This window comes from Saccoglossus kowalevskii, chromosome 9, assembly GCF_978046115.1.
Source record: "Saccoglossus kowalevskii chromosome 9, keSacKowa6.1, whole genome shotgun sequence".
NCBI lineage: Eukaryota > Metazoa > Hemichordata > Enteropneusta > Harrimaniidae > Saccoglossus > Saccoglossus kowalevskii.
The window spans coordinates 36004670-36024758 of record NC_140649.1 but is presented as its reverse complement, the minus strand read 5'-3'; the positions used below and the strand labels follow the sequence as shown (position 1 = coordinate 36024758).

The window sequence follows — 20089 nt, the reverse complement described above, 5'->3', positions numbered from 1 at the left end:
ATCATATCTCCTAGAGCAGAGAGTATATGGTCCTATCATATTCCCTAGAGGAGAGAGTATATGGTTCTATCATATTCCCTAGAGCAGAGAGTATATGGTCCTATCATATTCCCTAGAGCAGAGAGTATATGGTCCTATCATATCCCCAAGAGCAGAGAGTATATGGTCCTATCATATTCCCTAGAGGAGAGAGTATATGGTTCTATCATATTCCCTAGAGCAGAGAGTATATGGTCCTATCATATTCCCTAGAGGAGAGAGTATACGGTTCTATCATATCCCCTAGAGCAGAGAGTATATGGTCCTATCATATTCCCTAGAGAAGAGAGTATATGGTTCTATCATATTCCCTAGAGCAGAGAGTATATGGTCCTATCATATTCCCTAGAGGAGAGAGTATATGATTCTATCATATTCCCTAGTGGAGAGAGTATATGGTTCTATCATATTCCCTAGAGCAGAGAGTATATGGTCCTATCATATTCGCTAGAGAACAGAGTATATGGTCCTATCATATCCCCTAGAGCAGAGAGTATATGGTCCTATCATATTCCCTAGAGGAGAGAGTATATGGTTCTATCATATTCCCTAGAGCAGAGAGTATATGGTCCTATCATATTCCCTAGAGGAGAGAGTATACGGTTCTATCATATCCCCTAGAGCAGAGAGTATATGGTTCTATCATATTCCCTAGAGCAGAGAGTATATGGTCCTATCATATTCCCTAGAGCAGAGAGTATATGGTCCTATCATATTCCCTAGAGGAGAGAGTATATGGTTCTATCATATTCCCTAGAGCAGAGAGTATATGGTCCTATCATATTCCCTAGAGGAGAGAGTATATGGTTCTATCATATTCCCTAGAGCAGAGAGTATATGGTCCTATCATATTCCCTAGAGGAGAGAGTATATGGTTCTATCATATTCCCTAGAGCAGAGAGTATATGGTCCTATCATATTCCCTAGAGGAGAGAGTATATGGTTCTATCATATCCCCTAGAGCAGAGAGTATATGGTCCTATCATATCCCCTAGAGCAGAGAGTATATGGTCCTATCATATTCCCTAGAGCAGAGAGTATATGGTCCTATCATATCCCCTAGAGCAGAGAGTATATGGTCCTATCATATCCCCTAGAGCAGAGAGTATATGGTCCTATCATATTCCCTAGAGCAGAGAGTATATGGTTCTATCATATCCCCTAGAGCAGAGAGTATATGGTTCTATCATATTCCCTAGAGCAGAGAGTATATGGCCCTATCATATCTCCTAGAGCAGAGAGTATATGGTTCTATCATATCCCCTAGAGCAGAGAGTATATGGTCCTATCATATTCCCTAGAGCAGAGAGTATATGGTCCTATCATACCCCCTAGAGCAGAGAGTATAGGGTCCTATCATATCCCCTAGAGCAGAGAGTATATGGTCCTATCATATTCCCTAGAGCAGAGAGTATATGGTTCTATCATATCCCCTAGAGCAGAGAGTATATGGTTCTATCATATTCCCTAGAGCAGAGAGTATATGGGCCTATCATATCTCCTAGAGCAGAGAGTATATGGTCCTATCATATTCCCTAGAGCAGAGAGTATATGGTTCTATCATATTCCCTAGAGCAGAGAGTATATGGTCCTATCATATTCCCTAGAGAAGAGAGTATATGGTTCTATCATATTCCCTAGAGCAGAGAGTATATGGTCCTATCATATTCCCTAGAGAAGAGAGTATATGGTCCTATCATATTCCCTAGAGCAGAGAGTATATGGTCCTATCATATATCATAGAGCAGAGAGTATATGGTCCTATCATATTCCCTAGAGCAGAGACTATATGGTTCTATCATATCCCCTAGAGCAGAGAGTATATGGTCCTATCATATTCCCTAGAGGAGAGAGTATATGGTTCTATCATATTCCCTAGAGCAGAGAGTATATGGTCCTATCATATTCCCTAGAGGAGAGAGTATACAGTTCTATCATATCCCCTAGAGCAGAGAGTATATGGTCCTATCATATTCCCTAGAGGAGAGAGTATACGGTTCTATCATATTCCCTAGAGCAGAGAGTATATGGTTCTATCATATTCCCTAGAGCAGAGAGTATATGGTCCTATCATATTCCCTAGAGCAGAGAGTATATGGTCCTATCATATTCCCTAGAGGAGAGAGTATATGGTCCTATCATATTCCCTAGAGCAGAGAGTATATGGTCCTATCATATTCCCTAGAGGAGAGAGTATATGGTCCTATCATATTCCCTAGAGGAGAGAGTATATGGTTCTATCATATTCCCTAGAGCAGAGAGTATATGGCCCTATCATATCTCCTAGAGCAGAGAGTATATGGTCCTATCATATTCCCTAGAGGAGAGAGTATATGGTTCTATCATATTCCCTAGAGGAGAGAGTATATGGTTCTATCATATTCCCTAGAGCAGAGAGTATATGGTCCTATCATATTCCCTAGAGGAGAGAGTATATGGTTCTATCATATTCCCTAGAGCAGAGAGTATATGGCCCTATCATATCTCCTAGAGCAGAGAGTATATGGTCCTATCATATTCCCTAGAGGAGAGAGTATATGGTTCTATCATATTCCCTAGAGCAGAGAGTATATGGTCCTATCATATTCCCTAGAGGAGAGAGTATACGGTTCTATCATATCCCCTAGAGCAGAGAGTATATGGTCCTATCATATTCCCTAGAGAAGAGAGTATATGGTTCTATCAATTCCCTAGAGCAGAGAGTATATGGTCCTATCATATTCCCTAGAGGAGAGAGTATATGATTCTATCATATTCCCTAGTGGAGAGAGTATATGGTTCTATCATATTCCCTAGAGCAGAGAGTATATGGTCCTATCATATTCGCTAGAGAACAGAGTATATGGTCCTATCATATCCCCTAGAGCAGAGAGTATATGGTCCTATCATATTCCCTAGAGGAGAGAGTATATGGTTCTATCATATTCCCTAGAGCAGAGAGTATATGGTCCTATCATATTCCCTAGAGGAGAGAGTATACGGTTCTATCATATCCCCTAGAGCAGAGAGTATATGGTTCTATCATATTCCCTAGAGCAGAGAGTATATGGTCCTATCATATTCCCTAGAGCAGAGAGTATATGGTCCTATCATATTCCCTAGAGGAGAGAGTATATGGTTCTATCATATTCCCTAGAGCAGAGAGTATATGGTCCTATCATATTCCCTAGAGGAGAGAGTATATGGTTCTATCATATTCCCTAGAGCAGAGAGTATATGGTCCTATCATATTCCCTAGAGGAGAGAGTATATGGTTCTATCATATTCCCTAGAGCAGAGAGTATATGGTCCTATCATATTCCCTAGAGGAGAGAGTATATGGTTCTATCATATCCCCTAGAGCAGAGAGTATATGGTCCTATCATATCCCCTAGAGCAGAGAGTATATGGTCCTATCATATTCCCTAGAGCAGAGAGTATATGGTCCTATCATATCCCCTAGAGCAGAGAGTATATGGTCCTATCATATCCCCTAGAGCAGAGAGTATATGGTCCTATCATATTCCCTAGAGCAGAGAGTATATGGTTCTATCATATCCCCTAGAGCAGAGAGTATATGGTTCTATCATATTCCCTAGAGCAGAGAGTATATGGCCCTATCATATCTCCTAGAGCAGAGAGTATATGGTTCTATCATATCCCCTAGAGCAGAGAGTATATGGTCCTATCATATTCCCTAGAGCAGAGAGTATATGGTCCTATCATACCCCCTAGAGCAGAGAGTATATGGTCCTATCATATCCCCTAGAGCAGAGAGTATATGGTCCTATCATATTCCCTAGAGCAGAGAGTATATGGTTCTATCATATCCCCTAGAGCAGAGAGTATATGGCCCTATCATATCTCCTAGAGCAGAGAGTATATGGTCCTATCATATTCCCTAGAGCAGAGAGTATATGGTTCTATCATATTCCCTAGAGCAGAGAGTAAATGGTCCTAGCATATTCCCTAGAGCAGAGAGTATATGTTCCTATCATATTCCCTAGAGCAGAGAGTATATGGCCCTATCATATCTCCTAGAGCAGAGAGTATATGGTCCTATCATATTCCCTAGAGCAGAGATTATATGGTTCTATCATATACCGTTGAGAAGAGCAAGGATAAAGTAAAGTAATACATGCCCATCGACATTCCAACCCAAAACAGTAATCACAGCACTAATCTGGCCACTGTTAAAATAACAAAAATGACAATGTTCATCCTTTCAATGACCTGTAAAAATGTGCGTGCGCATGCGTAGGTAGTACGGTATGAACAGATGATACTGATCTTCTGACTCGTCGATTTCATTTTTTTCTGTGTGCAAGTTTTCCTCTTTACGACTGAGGTTACATTTCCTGTTTCGTTTCATCTCAACAAATCTACACTTTACAAAGCCGCTGTCAGATTAGGCTTATGTTTTTCTTCTCTCAATAAGATGCAACTAACTTCATCACTTCTAAGCAATATTATGTATAATCCTTGGGATTCGTCGATGTCCCATCAGTTGGACATAGTTCTTAGATTTAACCAATATTTCTATGAGAACAAATCCACACAATATTCTAGATGTTACTAAAATAGTTATTGTACGTAAAGCTTGTCAGTAAAACCCTATGCATGGATCCACTTCCAGAATGTGCGATGCCAGGCTATTCAGAAAAGGACATATGACATACCAATCGCGTCTATTGCTTATCCATCGATGCAGCAATACTGAGTTGCCGAGTTGAAAACACAGTTCGAGCACGGCCGTTCCCCTGGCCCCACTACAATGACACGTCATACACGGCTATATACCGTAAGAATATTCTGGTAGTATGACACGCCGATCAAGACGCGACATTTCGAAATGCTAATACGGTGGTTTACTCTCATTCAAACATGACACCAAATGCTCTCGAATTCGATATGTGTCTGTATTTTGTAAGAAACTTGAAAAGTATGGTCACAGAACTATTTGCGTCTTAAACATATATCACCATCCAAATGTGTTTAGTGACACATGGAACAAATCATAGGATGTGATTTCTTGCCCTCACTGAATTCCTGCGAACAACCTTCAATGGCGGTGGTCGCAACGGAGAGTATGTAATGTCATATACACTAAGAATGTATTTTACAGGCGGTGGGCAAGTCGCGCTTCAAGTAAAAACATGGATCAGGTAGAACTCAGAATACATCAGATTTCGAAGCAGTTTGTAATAAATATACTTGATTAAACCAAGTGACAATGTAAAAAAATGCCAACGACGAATATGGAAAGAATTTTTCAGTATTACGGTTCCGAACACATAGAATCCAATATGATAATTCGATATTAGAAAATACTTTGAGATGTTTTATTGCTACAATTTTGTATTTAAAAGTGTTTTTTATTGAGGCCAAAGTTTGTGTTTATTGTTATGTAAACAAACAAATTAAATAAATTAAATAAGTTATTTCCTGACAATTTATCTAATTTTATTATAATCAAATTGAAAGATTCTACATTATATGATAGGGATTGTTATTCCCCTCTATTTCATATTTCCTCTCAAACGTAGTTTTATCTTGTTTTCACTCCAACTTGTAAACACCGTAGAAATTCATAAAACTACATTGGAAATATAATTGCATTCATTCACATCGAGCCAAATTGTGTGTGGGCTGTAACTTGTAATTCACATAAACAACGACCATGAAGGCCGTGTTACACGGGGCATTTCAGGAGGCAACTCAACCTAGTTGCCTTACGAATGTCGTCGTCACGGTGTGTTTGATTACGTCGGCAAGATGGGTCGGGCAACGTCGCCTGAGGCGTCGTCGTAGTCAGTTAATTCTTGTGATCAGTTAGCCGCGTTGCTGGTTGCAAACATTGTTCAGTGCACATACACTAAACACAGTTCTACCTTTGGTGGTTTCTTCAAATATATTTTATTTGTAAGCCTAATTTCGTTTGTAGTATAGTTGCAATCTTTATGAGTTACATTTGAGAATCTAAAATAAAGTGAATTCAACCTTCGATTTGATTTGTACACAAGTGACACTCGCTCACAAATTTCAAAATTAAATAACTTATGTAGTCACCCATTAGATGCATAATGTGCCACACCTCCGACTCCGGGCATGCATTTACTTTGAATTAATTGTACGTACCATTAATTCAATGAGCATGCGCGAATAATTATTAATAATTAGTTTGTGCATATACCAACTTTCAAAATCGACTGAAAGCTGGGGAACATTATGTACATTGACTCAAATGTAAAAGAAATCCGCGGAATATGGCATGTCAACAAATACTATCACATCCTGTGTGTACTATTCACATGGCGTGAACAATATTGTGTTTCAGACCCTCAAACATGTCTTGACCGAATGGCTCTAAATGCGTACACACATTTAAAAAAACGGGTAAACCTATCTGTGAGGAAATTACCCGGAATTTTGAACGCTATATAAGGTGGGATACAGATTCATCCCGGAAATACGCCGGTGTGTTCGCCGGGGAGATTCACACACACAAAAATGAGGGGGAAAAATGGTACGTGCGTAGAAGTGACTATCTGTTCGAAAACCAAACTGAATACACTTATTTGTGTTGCATCGTGCGTACCAAGTTTCAATTCTAGTGGGGTTTCAGATACATGTTAATATGTGTACAATCCGGATACACCAAATCTTTCTCGGGGTTTTTTGCGTGATGTCAAATTTCCCGTATGTTTCTGCTGTAAACTTGGTCGTGTGGCGTGAACATTTCGTTGGAAATACACTCGGATAATGATTGTAGAAAATATTGCAACTAAAACAACAGAATTGATTAAATCATGGAAGGAGTTTTTGTAAAGTATCCTTGATTCACAGCTGTTCCTCTACAGCTGATCCATATCAAAAACAATTCGTATCAGGGATATAGCCCAGAGATAAAAGATTACAACCCGCGGGCGGCTATTATAGATTGTTGGTCAGTGAACCATTGGCAAGCTAATAAATAAGCAATTTATATACTATGTGTATTGTGTCAGATTAGATCACAATCTTATAATCGAACATATAATGAAATTGCAATGTTAATGACCCCAAAGAGTTAGGGCGAGTCGTCAATATATATTTCCAGCGTAGTAAGTTACTTGCAATCACCGACTAAATATGGACCTGTGAAGTGCCCACGTGTCGTGTTCGTGTGATGAATCTGGATAACTTGGAATATTTGTTAGCATGTTTAAATAACTCATATCTTACGAACCATTATGGTAATAATAAAACCCTTGTTTTGACAGTTAAAACGCAATATTTGTTCAATGAAAAAGTGAAAACTCAACTGCGCATGTGCTCTCCATGATTTGCGTATACATACAGGAAATAGACAACTTTCGAGTGTAAAATATTATAATTTCAGGGGGGCGCCGCGTAAACGTTCAAAAGCCGAGAACCGTGGAAACCAGAGAACAAATCGGGCGAGCCCCAATTAACACACGGAAACCGATTGATGGCGCTACAACTCATTTATTAAGACGGAACTCGTGTTTTCAGTGTTTCATCTAACGAAAGACGTCATGTTCGCGGTGAACACATCGGTTTTATTTTCGCAACAAAATTGAACATGCTCAAATATACTCAAAAGTTATCACGATTCATCTCACCTTTTGATGTAATTATCCATCGAAAGCTTACTCCGGTCTTTCTGGCGGTATCTCGTTCTTTGGGTAGGTCATTCACTGACACAAACTCATTGTCAAACCGGCTAACCTATAATAATCTACAAACATTTCGATGTAGTGATGAATCGCGCGTTGTTTTTCCCCAGTTGCGAGGTTAATACCATCATTGATATTGCCCTAAATGTTATATATATTATTCGATTTTCAAGACACAACATCAATGGTCAAAGTTCTTGAAATACCATGTCTCATCAAACCTCGTAATAACGAGAAAAAGCCAGACAGAATCCTTGTGTTACGTCAACATTGCGTTCACGGTGTCGTTGAAATAGTCTATGTTTGCGTGTCTATTCGATCTCTGAAAAAAATAGTATTAGTATTCATTAGCAGACGGACATAGGTCAAACAACATTGAAACTGAGAGAGGTGTCCCAGGTCAGCTATGAGGATAGAAGGCGCGACTGCTTATCGAAACATTCAATAAATCGGTGTGAATTTGTGCTCGTGGTTTGTATATATTTGTCCCGGTAGTGGTCCGATTTTGGTCATCGGTGGCTAAGGTTATTTATTGAGGGACAAATCAGATAACGGGTACTAAATATACCAAAATGAAATAATAAAATGTGGCAATGCAACTTTGACATAGGAAAGGTGACATTGACATTTGGAGAGGGGGTATTACCAGAGGTACATTACTTGGGGTTTGCAACGCACATAGTACTGCATGGTGACATCATGCCAAGATCCCATTCAAGTCTCATCTCATAGCTGGTGCTACTACCTTCTGACATGACATAGGCGTTTGTAATAAAACAATAAAACATGTATAACCACATTCATAGTGAAAAAATGTAATACATCGAAAATGTACAGAAAATATAGTTATCGTAATCCGTCATATCGTGAGCAGCTATTTTGATCCACCTGGACATCCTCGTATCCTAGTTACCTCGGGCATGCACATTCGCATTTCTCTGAGTTGGAACGCTTATGCGAGAGCGAGATTGTAACGGGATCTTGGTATCATGTCACCGTAGTTGCAAACCCCAAGTAATGTACCTCAGGTATTACTTATGAAAGACTTAGAACGACACTCAATAGATATCATGAAAATATAACTGCTTCGTATAGACACGGGTTACTATTAGTACACGGTTCTTCTAGTAACCGTGATATAGGTATATAGATTGTACATAAACTGCTGGTTAATGGTATGTACCTATAAACCAACGCACATGAGCACGTAGCAGTTGGTTATTTTATTATACGGGTGCTATTTTGAAAGTGAACTAAACAATAAGTCAGATTATAGTGAGTTATATCAACAAGTGTCATATATGTCCCTGGATTTTCGCACGTGGGCCAACTGATGGCGCTATAACTGAACGTTCCACGTTGCTAAGACGCGTACCACTGTACCAAGTATTTCTATGGGCTCTGCGCGGGCTGCTGGGGAACGCCGATGAAAAGTTAAATTGGAGAAAACAGCACAAACTCAACTTCGAAGTAATCCTGAATAACCAAATTTATATATGTTGCACACACAGGGGTAATATTGTTAAACAGTTCAGGGGTTTTTCAACAACCATCTCAAAGTACCGTTTTCTGCCTTTGTTTTCACCGTGATGGTTGCCAGGCGGTGAAAATGCCCGAATGTCCGCCCGAGGATTCCATATAAAGAACAAGTCATTGAAAATGACACAGTCCCCGTTAAATTTTTGAAAGTTCTCTTTGTGCTCGTCATATTAAAGCGGAGGGGTTTTCGCGAGCATGTCTTTGAAACTCGAGTTTCAAGTGACGTATACAACAGATTGTTTATTTACATCAAAACACGTGTTCCGTGTAGTAGTAATATGGCCAAAAATAAAAACAGCTGTTATTCGGCCATCATTGATCTGATTATGAAACACACTGATATGTATGATGTATGTGCCAAATACGAATGAAAATGGTACATAAATTGTGGAAATATAGTAGTAAGGCCCAAAAGTCAGATGGCTGTCAATCGGCCATCCTTGACCAGATTTTGAAACAAATTGTCATGGACATGCATTCTAACATGTATAAAGTACATGTATGTGCCAAATTTGAATGAAAACTGACAGAGCACGTCCAAGATACCGCATAAAAAAAAAAAAAAAAGATGCCTGCCAGTTGACCATCTTTGATCCAATTGCGAAATAAATCGTCATGGACATGTATCCTAACATGTATAATCTATGTACCAAGTTTGAATGACAACTGACAAAGCATGTCCAAAATACAACATTTTCAAAAAACAAGATGGCTGCCAGTTGGCCATTTTGAATCGAAATACTAGGCACATGCAAAGAATGAACGGAATCGGTCCACAGGATTCTGAAATATGACTCTGGACAGACTGACGCATGGACGAACGGACAGACTCAGGAACGGTCGAGGACATATATCCTAACATGTATGATCTATGTACTAAATTTGAGTGAAAACTGACAAAGCATGTCCAAAATACAACATTTTCAAAAAACAAAATGGCTGCCAGTCCGCTATATTTGATCCAATTGTGAAATAAATCGTCATGGACATGTATCCTAACATGTATAATCTATGTACCAAGTTTGAATGAAAACTGACAAAGCATGTCCAAAATACAACATTTTCAAAAAACAAGATGGCTGCAAGTCGGCCATTTTGAATCAAATCGCTAAACCACTGCATATGCATGTGCATATGTCCCACATAAAGTACTAGGCACATGCAAAGAATGAACGGAATCGGTCCAAGGGATTCTGAGATGTGACTCCGGACGGACGCACGGACGGAGACCGAATTATAAGTCCCCGTTTTCGGACTTCGTTCGAACCGGGACTAATTACCAGTATTCGGATGAAACAATGCATTTAGTACTGATTATCTGTGTTCGTCCCTCCATAGAATACCTGCGCCACCTGTGACCACAATAGGAGCACTGCTGTAGCAAACACAAACCAAAGGTGATGAGAGGTGAAAAGAAAATTTGAATGACATTTGCGGTCATCCATTACGTAATTTATACACATACAATGTATAAGCGTTGCGTTGCCACTAGAGGGCGCACCATATTGAAACGATACTTGTTACTATTACTTGTAGCTGGAATTTTTGTCACAAATTAAACAAGTATTGTTCGGGGTTCACACATGCTATTTATCTTTTTAGTTATTACGTTTATTTAAATCTCACAGCGAATTCGAAAGAGTAAAAATAATAAATATAAAATGATGTGTACAATCACGGGTAAGAGGGATGTACGGTAGGTGTATGTACTTTCGTGGCAATAAGGCAACAGGAAACGTCTGGGTAAACTTTAACAATAAATGTATATCATATATCACAGCATTATATTACTATTACCCTATGCTTAGTACACAAACCCTAAATGTTTGTGCCAACTGAAAATGGGGTTTTGAGGAATTACACTCAGCTTGGCAATGAAAAGCTACAGTTTCAGAGAAGATGATATACCGGTAATATCCATGTCATGACTCATGGCTACATTAATGTATACTTGTTTTATTGCCAAGGGTCATACATAGGTATTACAAAGCCCTGATTGTCCTTTCAACCTACAAGATATCCTCGCTGTTGTTAGCTGATGCCAGGGGATAGAATTGTGTATTTGTAATACAAATGGTTGAATTCTTGTGACAATACGGTATCTATTGGCGGCACAGAAAATATGGTTAACATGCAATTTTAAAGAGATTGATAACATCACCTTGGTGACAATGCTCATGACAGTGACTACTTCTGCAGATGAAAAAAGCTCACACAAGTAGTGTCCACACATTAATGGTTTGAAATACCAGGTAGATGCGAGATAAACCAAGATAAATGCGTGTTGAGCAGTGAATTGGGAAGCATATCGGTTGTTGGTTCAAGACATGTTGAAACTGGCTGATATTCATCCATCCTGAACCAAATGCTTGTACATTTAATTTAGGTAAAAAGTTTGAATGTGTTTTGTCAAAGTACAACATGTATGACTGTGAAACAATATTTGTTAAAAAAAAACATGACATGCATCAAGGTTCAATATATACAACAAGTATGAATGTTAAAATCATTTATTGAATCCATAAGATGACATTTCATGTAATGTATGTTATACATATGATACAAGCAAGACTATAAAGTATATTGACCCTAGATTAACTTATCTATGCAAGATAATGTACAAAGATGCATGTTTTTTTTAAAGAAGTTTATGTGCTGGCTGAACTGATTAATCCAAGCAACAATATTTTGGTCTATCCACTTACAAATTGTGGAAGCCTCTATTTACCTTTCAATTTTACACTTTAGTATCAAGAAAAAAATACCATAAATTTATTTCGAATGACTTAAAATGTTCATCTGGAGTAGTATAATATTATGAAATGACAATACACACTTCAGTGTAACAGCAAGATCATAAAACTGTAGTTGTTGTGATTAATATAAATTATGAAATTCAAGAAAAATACATGCTTGTAAGACAATGCAGAGTACATGATAGGAACACATTGAAAGCTGCACTAGTCACTTGGAAATATAAAACCACCGTTACTCTGAGATCTCTGAAGGAATACACACGCCAAATGGCATATTCACTACTCAATGTATGGAGAAGAGTTCCAGTGTAGCTCGACATAATGAAAGTCCTCACAACAATAATTTATCAAAACCAAGGTTCAGTACATTTTAGGTGAATGCAACAATTCATGATGTTCAACATTTAACAAATTTACATTGTTATGGTAGAATCTTGGAGGGATTGACTGTATTTTTGTTTTCAGCTGGATGGGAAACACCTACTTTATTCGCACTACAGTGCTGTACACACCTAAATTACATTCAAATCCAAGCATCAAAGTAAAGTTGTATTTACTGTAGTACACTCATTAACAACTAGTATATTAGGTTAGTTTTTAAATTGTTACAGCAGTTCAAAGTACAGGATTCTTTCATTTAATGCTGAACAAAACTTGTATTGCAGGAAGAAAAAAGTACAATAAAACCCTCTATTTCACTGTCAACCATTGAAGCACCTACATGTTTTGCATGACACACATTTTACAAACTATTCCTAAGAAGTGAAATCAATGATCGCAACATGCCAGTTTGACTGCATGAATTTTAATGATAGCCTAAACCACAGTAAATAAAAAAAAATACACTTTTAGAGCTGTTACAATTCAATAATTTCTTTTTTCTCATCCAGATTTGTAAAACCCTACATTGTAGAAGTAGCTATCACAGAAGTGACATTAAAGCTATCAGTCAACATGCATAATACCTGCATTTGAAGTACATGCAATGCATTACAAAACATTAGTGATACAATTTACAGAATTGCATGGTACGTACGTTTCAATTCTGTTCCCATTTCAATGGAGACTTGTAAAAACGCCACCCAATTTGAAATGATTAATACACACACTGAAAGTATTTTGTTTGTTTTTTAGAATATACAACATTACTATGGGTATGGATTAACAAAATCTGTAAAGGAAGAATCCGATCTGACCTGTCCCATGGTGAATGAACAAGAAAGCAGTGATGTACTTAATAATCAGTACCATGACAGTCATTGTGTCCAAGTGGAATTTGCATATCCCACCATTGGTATACAGTTGCAACTATATTACAATACAATACATAGGTTCTTTACATGACAAGTATGTGATATTCCAGGGTATATATCTGTATATTACTGACAGAACAAAATGTTTGTGCCCGAGTGCAAGAGATCATTTGCCAAACACATCAGAGAGGCAAAAGTTCTCCCTGTGCAAGGCCTATAAACGTCAATTATTCAAACTGTAATGTGTTTATTTCATACCCTTTAGTCCAAAATAATCAGAGATATAAATGGTTAACAAATTGAGTGTATAAAGCATGCACATAGAGAATTACATGAAATATAAACAATTGGCACAGGTACAAAATTGAGTGACCCACAAGTTTAACATTTTCCAGCACTGACTTGAAACCCTTGGTACATGTATTTAAACAGAACATGTATAAGATTGGGGAGTATTGATTGTTATTACATAGTGATTATAGTAACTGTAAATATACACACAACTGAGTTTGAAGACCTAAGCTACAAGATGAAAACTACACAACTCTATAGCTTCCTATATTTTACAAATACAAACTGGTTATTGAATGTTATAATAATATTGATCATCCTTGATTACATTGGCAAGAATGAAATGGCTTTATAGCAAACTCTGCAAACATAGGATAAAGTACAGCACTGCATTGCATTGTATTGTATTGTAGGTAAGTAGCTGTCAAGCCCTCAATCTCCTCCATCCAAAGTAATGACAAAACAGGGATGAGTTTTAAACTTGCAGATACTGGAGTTAACCAACTAACAATTTTGACAGTCTGATTCCCAGTGTAAAGAAGAGATACTTCAGCAGTTTGTAGTACATTCACAAGCACTATCAGTTCAGCTGACATAAAATATGATATTCACAACGACACCTGAACAGAATTATAGTTTTCAGTGAATGAATGAACAGTCACAATCCAATTTATGTTGAAATTGAATGAATGTTCCAAATCACTGCTGTGAATATACCTCAAAACGGTTGAAAGCATGAAAACTCAGGGCGATTGGGAGTATCTTATATATATATATATACACAGAATTTATCATGTCTTAAAGTATAAGCCAATGCATGTATTCAGTGATTGAAAAACTTATTATGGATTCCACAACAAGCACAGATAATAGAAGGAAATGATCTAATGGTGTCAAAGCTTGTTTGTCTGCATTGCAAATGTATAAACAGATATACTATAATAAAAGACTATTGAGCTTTTAGCCTTTTTTATTTATGCATATAGAAAAATCCCCCGAAAAATTTTGTTTTTCCTCTTTACATAAATGGTCACAGAAACAGAAAAGTTTTTTTTCGTTTTTTTATAATAAAAAAAGAAATATACAGAACAAATAATCCAGGTTAATAACAGTTTTCATGTTATTGCTTCTTATCTGACTCTGATGGTGAAGGCTGTGATTCGCTCTCTTTTTTAATGTCTGAAAAAGACGGAGCAAAGAAATGGATTTTACAATTATAATATGGGACAAATACTTTTAGGGAATGGCCGTGGCCAGTACTCATCCACTATTTGTTGTGCAAATATAGTGGCAAAATATGTAATGGAGGATTCTCTGTAATAACAAGTAAACTGTATAAAATATGGCAGTGGAGGAAACTGAACGTTGTGACGATCATAAACAATCATGGCAGCCTTGCGCGTTGCTCAAAAGGATCTACCGAGAATGCAATATTTCAGTTGTCTTGAAATAGTGTTATGATTAGAGTGCCCCCAAAGGCAGATAGACAGCAGTCTGTGAATAAGGTAGGGAAAAAGGTCACCAGCCAGTCTGTGAATAAGGTAGGGAAAAAGATCACCAGCCAGTCTGTGAATAAGGTAGGGAAAAAGGTCACCAGCCAGTCTGTGAATAAGGTAGGGAAAAAGATCACCAGCCAGTCTGTGAATAAGGTAGGGAAAAAGGTCACCAGCCAGTCTGTGAATAAGGTAGGGAAAAAGATCACCAGCCAGTCTGTGAATAAGGTAGGGAAAAAGGTCACCAGCCATGATGGAAAGCAAGCTGGGCTTTATGCCCTGTAGTCACATGATCTCAGATATTCAATAGCAGATTGCGAAGCAATATAACTAATACTAGGCATCATTGAAGTTGAGTTGCACATGTATGTAGATTTGCATTGATTCTAGGAAATAAAAGTTATGTCCTATGGTATGGTATGGACTTACCATTCTCTGGACTCTCCTCTTCACTTTTTGATTGTGATTTTTTCAAGGCATCATACTTCTTAAGTGCATGTACTCTATAGTCAATGGCTGAAAAGATTTGTTCAGAATCTTTGGGATTTGCCTGAAATAAACAAAGATCACAAGTCATTGTCAATGACACGTCCCCGTTCCGTTCATATTTGAGTGACATATACATTCAAAGCAGATCATGACCGAAATGCACCTGCATATGTACAACACATTGTGCTAAATCTGAACAAAATCCATCCATGCATGACTGAGATCCGGTTCTGGAATTGTGAAAATATGTGATTTTGATGCATTTTCGGCCTTAAAATGGCCATCATTTCGCTATTGTTAAGCAGATCATGAAACAAATGCACATATCTATTTGTGACATGATGTACCATGTGTGTGTGAAGTTTGAACTTGATCAATCCAGACATGTCTTGGATACGGATCCAGAACTGAATTCTTTAACAAAATGGCCGCCAGTCGGCCATTTCGAACTTGATCCGAAAAAAAAAAAAGACGTGCATCAAGGTCCTATTATGTTTAATGTATGTACCAAATTTGAACAAAATCCATCCATGCATAACTGAGATACGGGTCCGGAATGGTGAAAATGTGCGATTTCAATGCATTTTCGGCCTTAAAACGGCCCCCATTTGGCTATCGTTAATGAGATCATGAAACAAATGCACATACATATTTGTGATATGATGTACCTTGTGTGTGTGAAGTTTGAACTTGATCAATCCAGACATGTCTCGGATACGGATCCAGAACTGAATTCTTTAAAACAAAATGGCCGCCAGTCGGCTATTTCGAACTTGATCCGAAAAAAAAAATGACGTGCATCAAGGTCCTATTATGTTTAATGTATGTACCAAATTTGAATGAAATCCGTCCATGCATAACTGAGATCCGGGTCCGGAATGGTGAAAATGTGCGATTTCAATGCATTTTCGGCCTTAAAGTGGCCGCCATTTGGCTATCGTTAATGAGATCATGAAACAAATGCACATACATATTTGTGACATGATGTACCTTGTGTGTGTGAAGTTTGAACTCGATCAATCCAAGCATGTCTCAGATACGGATCCAGAACTGAATTCTTTAAAACAAAATGGCCGCCAGTCGGCCATTTCGAACCCGATCCAAAAAAAAAAATGACGTGCATCAAGGTCCTATTATGTTTAATGTATGTACCAAATTTGAACAAAATCCGTCCATGCATAACTGAGATCCGGGTCCGGAATGGTGAAAATGTGCAATTTTGATGCATTTTCGGCCATTAAAATGGCCGCTATTCGGCTATCGTTAATCGGATCATGAAAAAAATGCATGTGCATATGTCCCATATAATGTGTGATGTATGAGTGAAGTTTGAACTCAATCGGTCCATGCATGTTCGAGATACAGGTGATCACGGACGCACGGACGCACGGACGCACACAGGGCAAAACATAAGTCCTCGTTTTCGGACTGCGTCCGAACGGGGACTAATAATGAATTAATGTGTTAAGAAATAACCTGTACAATAAAATTCAAAGTAGTCATTTACAATGGCTCTGAGAATAGGTGATTTTCCCAACAATTGCGAGATCTCGAGAGATGCATGAAAGACGCGCGTCGAACGTCTGCTGCAAAAATCGAACGAATTGATTTTGAACTAGAATTTCTTTATTTCGCAGCTTACATTGACCGGCCGATCTTCGACAGAGAAATATTGCTTCCGAATACCCTTACTTAATCGAAATTGCCTATCATCAAATGTGGACAGCACATTATTAAGCATGGAAATGTCCCCGAAATACTTTTGCGTTTGTCGAATCCCATGCGATGTTTGACGCGACTACGAGGCTATGACCTTTGTTTGTCCTGTTTTTACGTTCGATTTCACGCATAACACGTGATTCTCGCAGTGTACGGAAAATGGTCTATTATTTAGACAGTCAGTTAACATGATACTTTGCAAAACCCTTTGCTTTTGCTTTGTTCTAGACCTAGTGGCATTATTCACTATTTCATAGGGTGATCAGGATGATTTGCAAACTTAATGCATGTATTCAACTATTCTTCATTTCTTGTTTATTTGTCTCGTATGTATTTCAAGAATTACTAAAACATATCAAAACATCATCATCGTTTGTATTATAGACACTAGATATACATGTATGTATACATGATCTAATGTGTGATGTATTTGTGGAGTTTAAACTTGATTGGTTTATGAGATCTCTGTACTTCATCTAAACAATAACCTGTTCATAAATTCTAATGAGCGCATATCATTTTGAAAATATTGCAACGGGTCAATAGAAGAATGAATTTCTTCTCTCTCGAACTGTTTCTCACAACATATAAAATAGCACAACACAAATATTTACTTGAATTTTCTGCAAATTTTACGTACCATTATAGGTGTATACCATTACCAACACTGAAGGAGCGATTTTAATTTTTATCAAATATAACATGTACAGATGCAATTTATTCCGAATGGCAATAAAGACATAACTGTGAATGAAGCTAATTAAGAAGAAAAAACCTCAGATGCTGCATGTCCTCCATCACTAAACAGTACATGGTAAAACCTGTTACAAAGAGCATTCAGAGACCAGGCTCCACAAACTTACCATGATAAGGTAAACTTTCACACCATCTGAGTCAAGAGTTGTAATCCTCACACTTTTTGGACTAGCTTTTTCCACTGACATTCTGTGCCATATTTTGGCATTCAGAATGACCCTCAAACTACCTTGCGTTCGCATCACTGCAACAAAGATTAATAAACACATTGATTAATTTTATTCATATAGCATAGCATGTTAGGACCATGAGACTCTTTTGATGGTAGTCTGCAACAGGTTGCAATAAGGTTACTCCGATTTTAAGAGTACCAACAACAAATGCTGACACGAGCACATTCAGAGATGTATTTGGTAGACACAAATCATATTAACCAGGCTACATATTTTTTCAATCATTAAATGCAGTATATTGGAGGTGAGCCAAAGCAGTGTTAATGCACCTTTAAGGGAAGAGTAGGAAATCAAACAGGCGGTGCACCGCGGTCATTACCGCGGTGTACCGCAGAACGCCGGGGAGAGCCGCGGACTGCTTATAATTAGGGGTCTCTACCGCTGTACCGGTCTCTACCGCGGTCCTCGGTAATGTGTGAAATACGTACTTAACAGTTTCTTTGTGATTCCACGAGTAATTGTTTTAAAATCCGATGCTGTAAATGAATACGATATGTGCGCTTGTTTAGTATTTAGTACATGTATTTAGCGTAAATTTCCAAAGTGATGCGATACAATTTTTCATGGTACATGAAGGTATACCTTTATTACACTGGAATAAAGTTTACAATTGAATAGAGGACGATTTACAAAGTTTCAGCGTATCCAAGCCGTATCCTGGTTCTTGATTGATTTGGCAGTATCATGTTCCCCATTTGTGTCACACTCCAGAAAAAATGGCCAGCAATCGAGAAACAAGCGAACTAATCAAAACAGGTCAGGCTGTCTGCATTGCACTGACAATGACATGATTTTTTTCTGTTTCGTTTCATAAATCTTGCCTTGCGCATGTATTCTTGGTTGACAGAATCTTTTTTAAACAAAAGACGTTATTTTTCTGTTACATGTTCGTGTTCCATGGTACTCGTGAGTGTGAAAGGCATTTTGAATGAATAATTATTGAGTTTATGATACTGTACGATAACGCTAGCTGGCTCAATTAGAATTTCATTGCGTGTGAACCGCTGAGGTCATTGCCCGTTACTGTGCCAACCGCACGTTGTTCAAAAGCACCTGACGTTGTTTTGTTTTTTTTTCACTCGAAATGTAAGCGATCGAATACTCTGCGTTCAAAGTTCGCTGCCCCGAGTTTGAAATTACAGTAAATTGTAACGCATGGATTTTATTTACATGAAATGTAGTTTATTTCAAAATGATATAGATGTCAAACCATAATTATTATTATTTGAAATGTTGTTTCTTGACTTGACTTTCTGGCTTTAATGTTTTGTGTGTGCGTGTTTGTTTACAATATCATTATCAACAACAGTTATCCAGTGGCCCCGTCTCTGAGGCAGCAAGTCGCGGTTTCGACTAAGTCGCGTAGTTCGATGGCTCCGGACGATTGTATTGTGTTTTGCCGTCAGTTTTAAAGTAGAAAAACTAAGTCTGGTATTATAGTGTATTTAATTGCCCGCTCAATCAGTTGGAGGTGACAATTTAACACCTACAGACCGTCAATTACTGAAATAGAAATGGTGATAGCAGCCTGACTCGAGGTGTCGACAGTGGTATGAAAAACAAGTTTGCGCAATTATTACGAAGCCAACGCATTATCAAGTCGGCAAAGTTGAAATATTCACAGCCAGTACGTAAACAATGGAAAATAAGTTTGCGTAATTATTACGAAGGCAACGCATTATCACGTCGGCAATGGTGAAATATTCACAACCAGAACGGTAACAATTTTTACGTAGGCAACGCAGAGCCAGTAAAAATTTGCATAATGGGATGTGTATAATAAAAAGGTCAACGCGCGGAGCGCGAATGGTCACCAAGGTAACAACCCACTTGTTCAGCGCGTGACTTGGGGGTTAAACTTGG

At 38.0% G+C, this 20089-nt stretch overlaps 1 protein-coding gene across 2 annotated transcripts in view; it reads right to left on the bottom strand.

Annotated features, from left to right (window-relative positions):
- Positions 1-14488: 14488 nt before the first annotated feature.
- The window catches only part of LOC100373299 (uncharacterized), a 41460-nt gene continuing 35859 nt past the window's right edge, over positions 14489-20089 (bottom strand). For both annotated transcript variants that reach the window (XM_085503460.1, XM_085503459.1), the window contains 3 exons: positions 18101-18237; positions 15459-15579; positions 14489-14715 (listed from right to left, as the gene is read on the bottom strand). In XM_085503460.1, the coding sequence (XP_085359586.1) occupies positions 14657-14715; positions 15459-15579; positions 18101-18237 (317 nt within the window). In that variant the 3' untranslated portion in view covers positions 14489-14656. The remainder of the gene's footprint in view (positions 14716-15458; positions 15580-18100; positions 18238-20089) is intronic.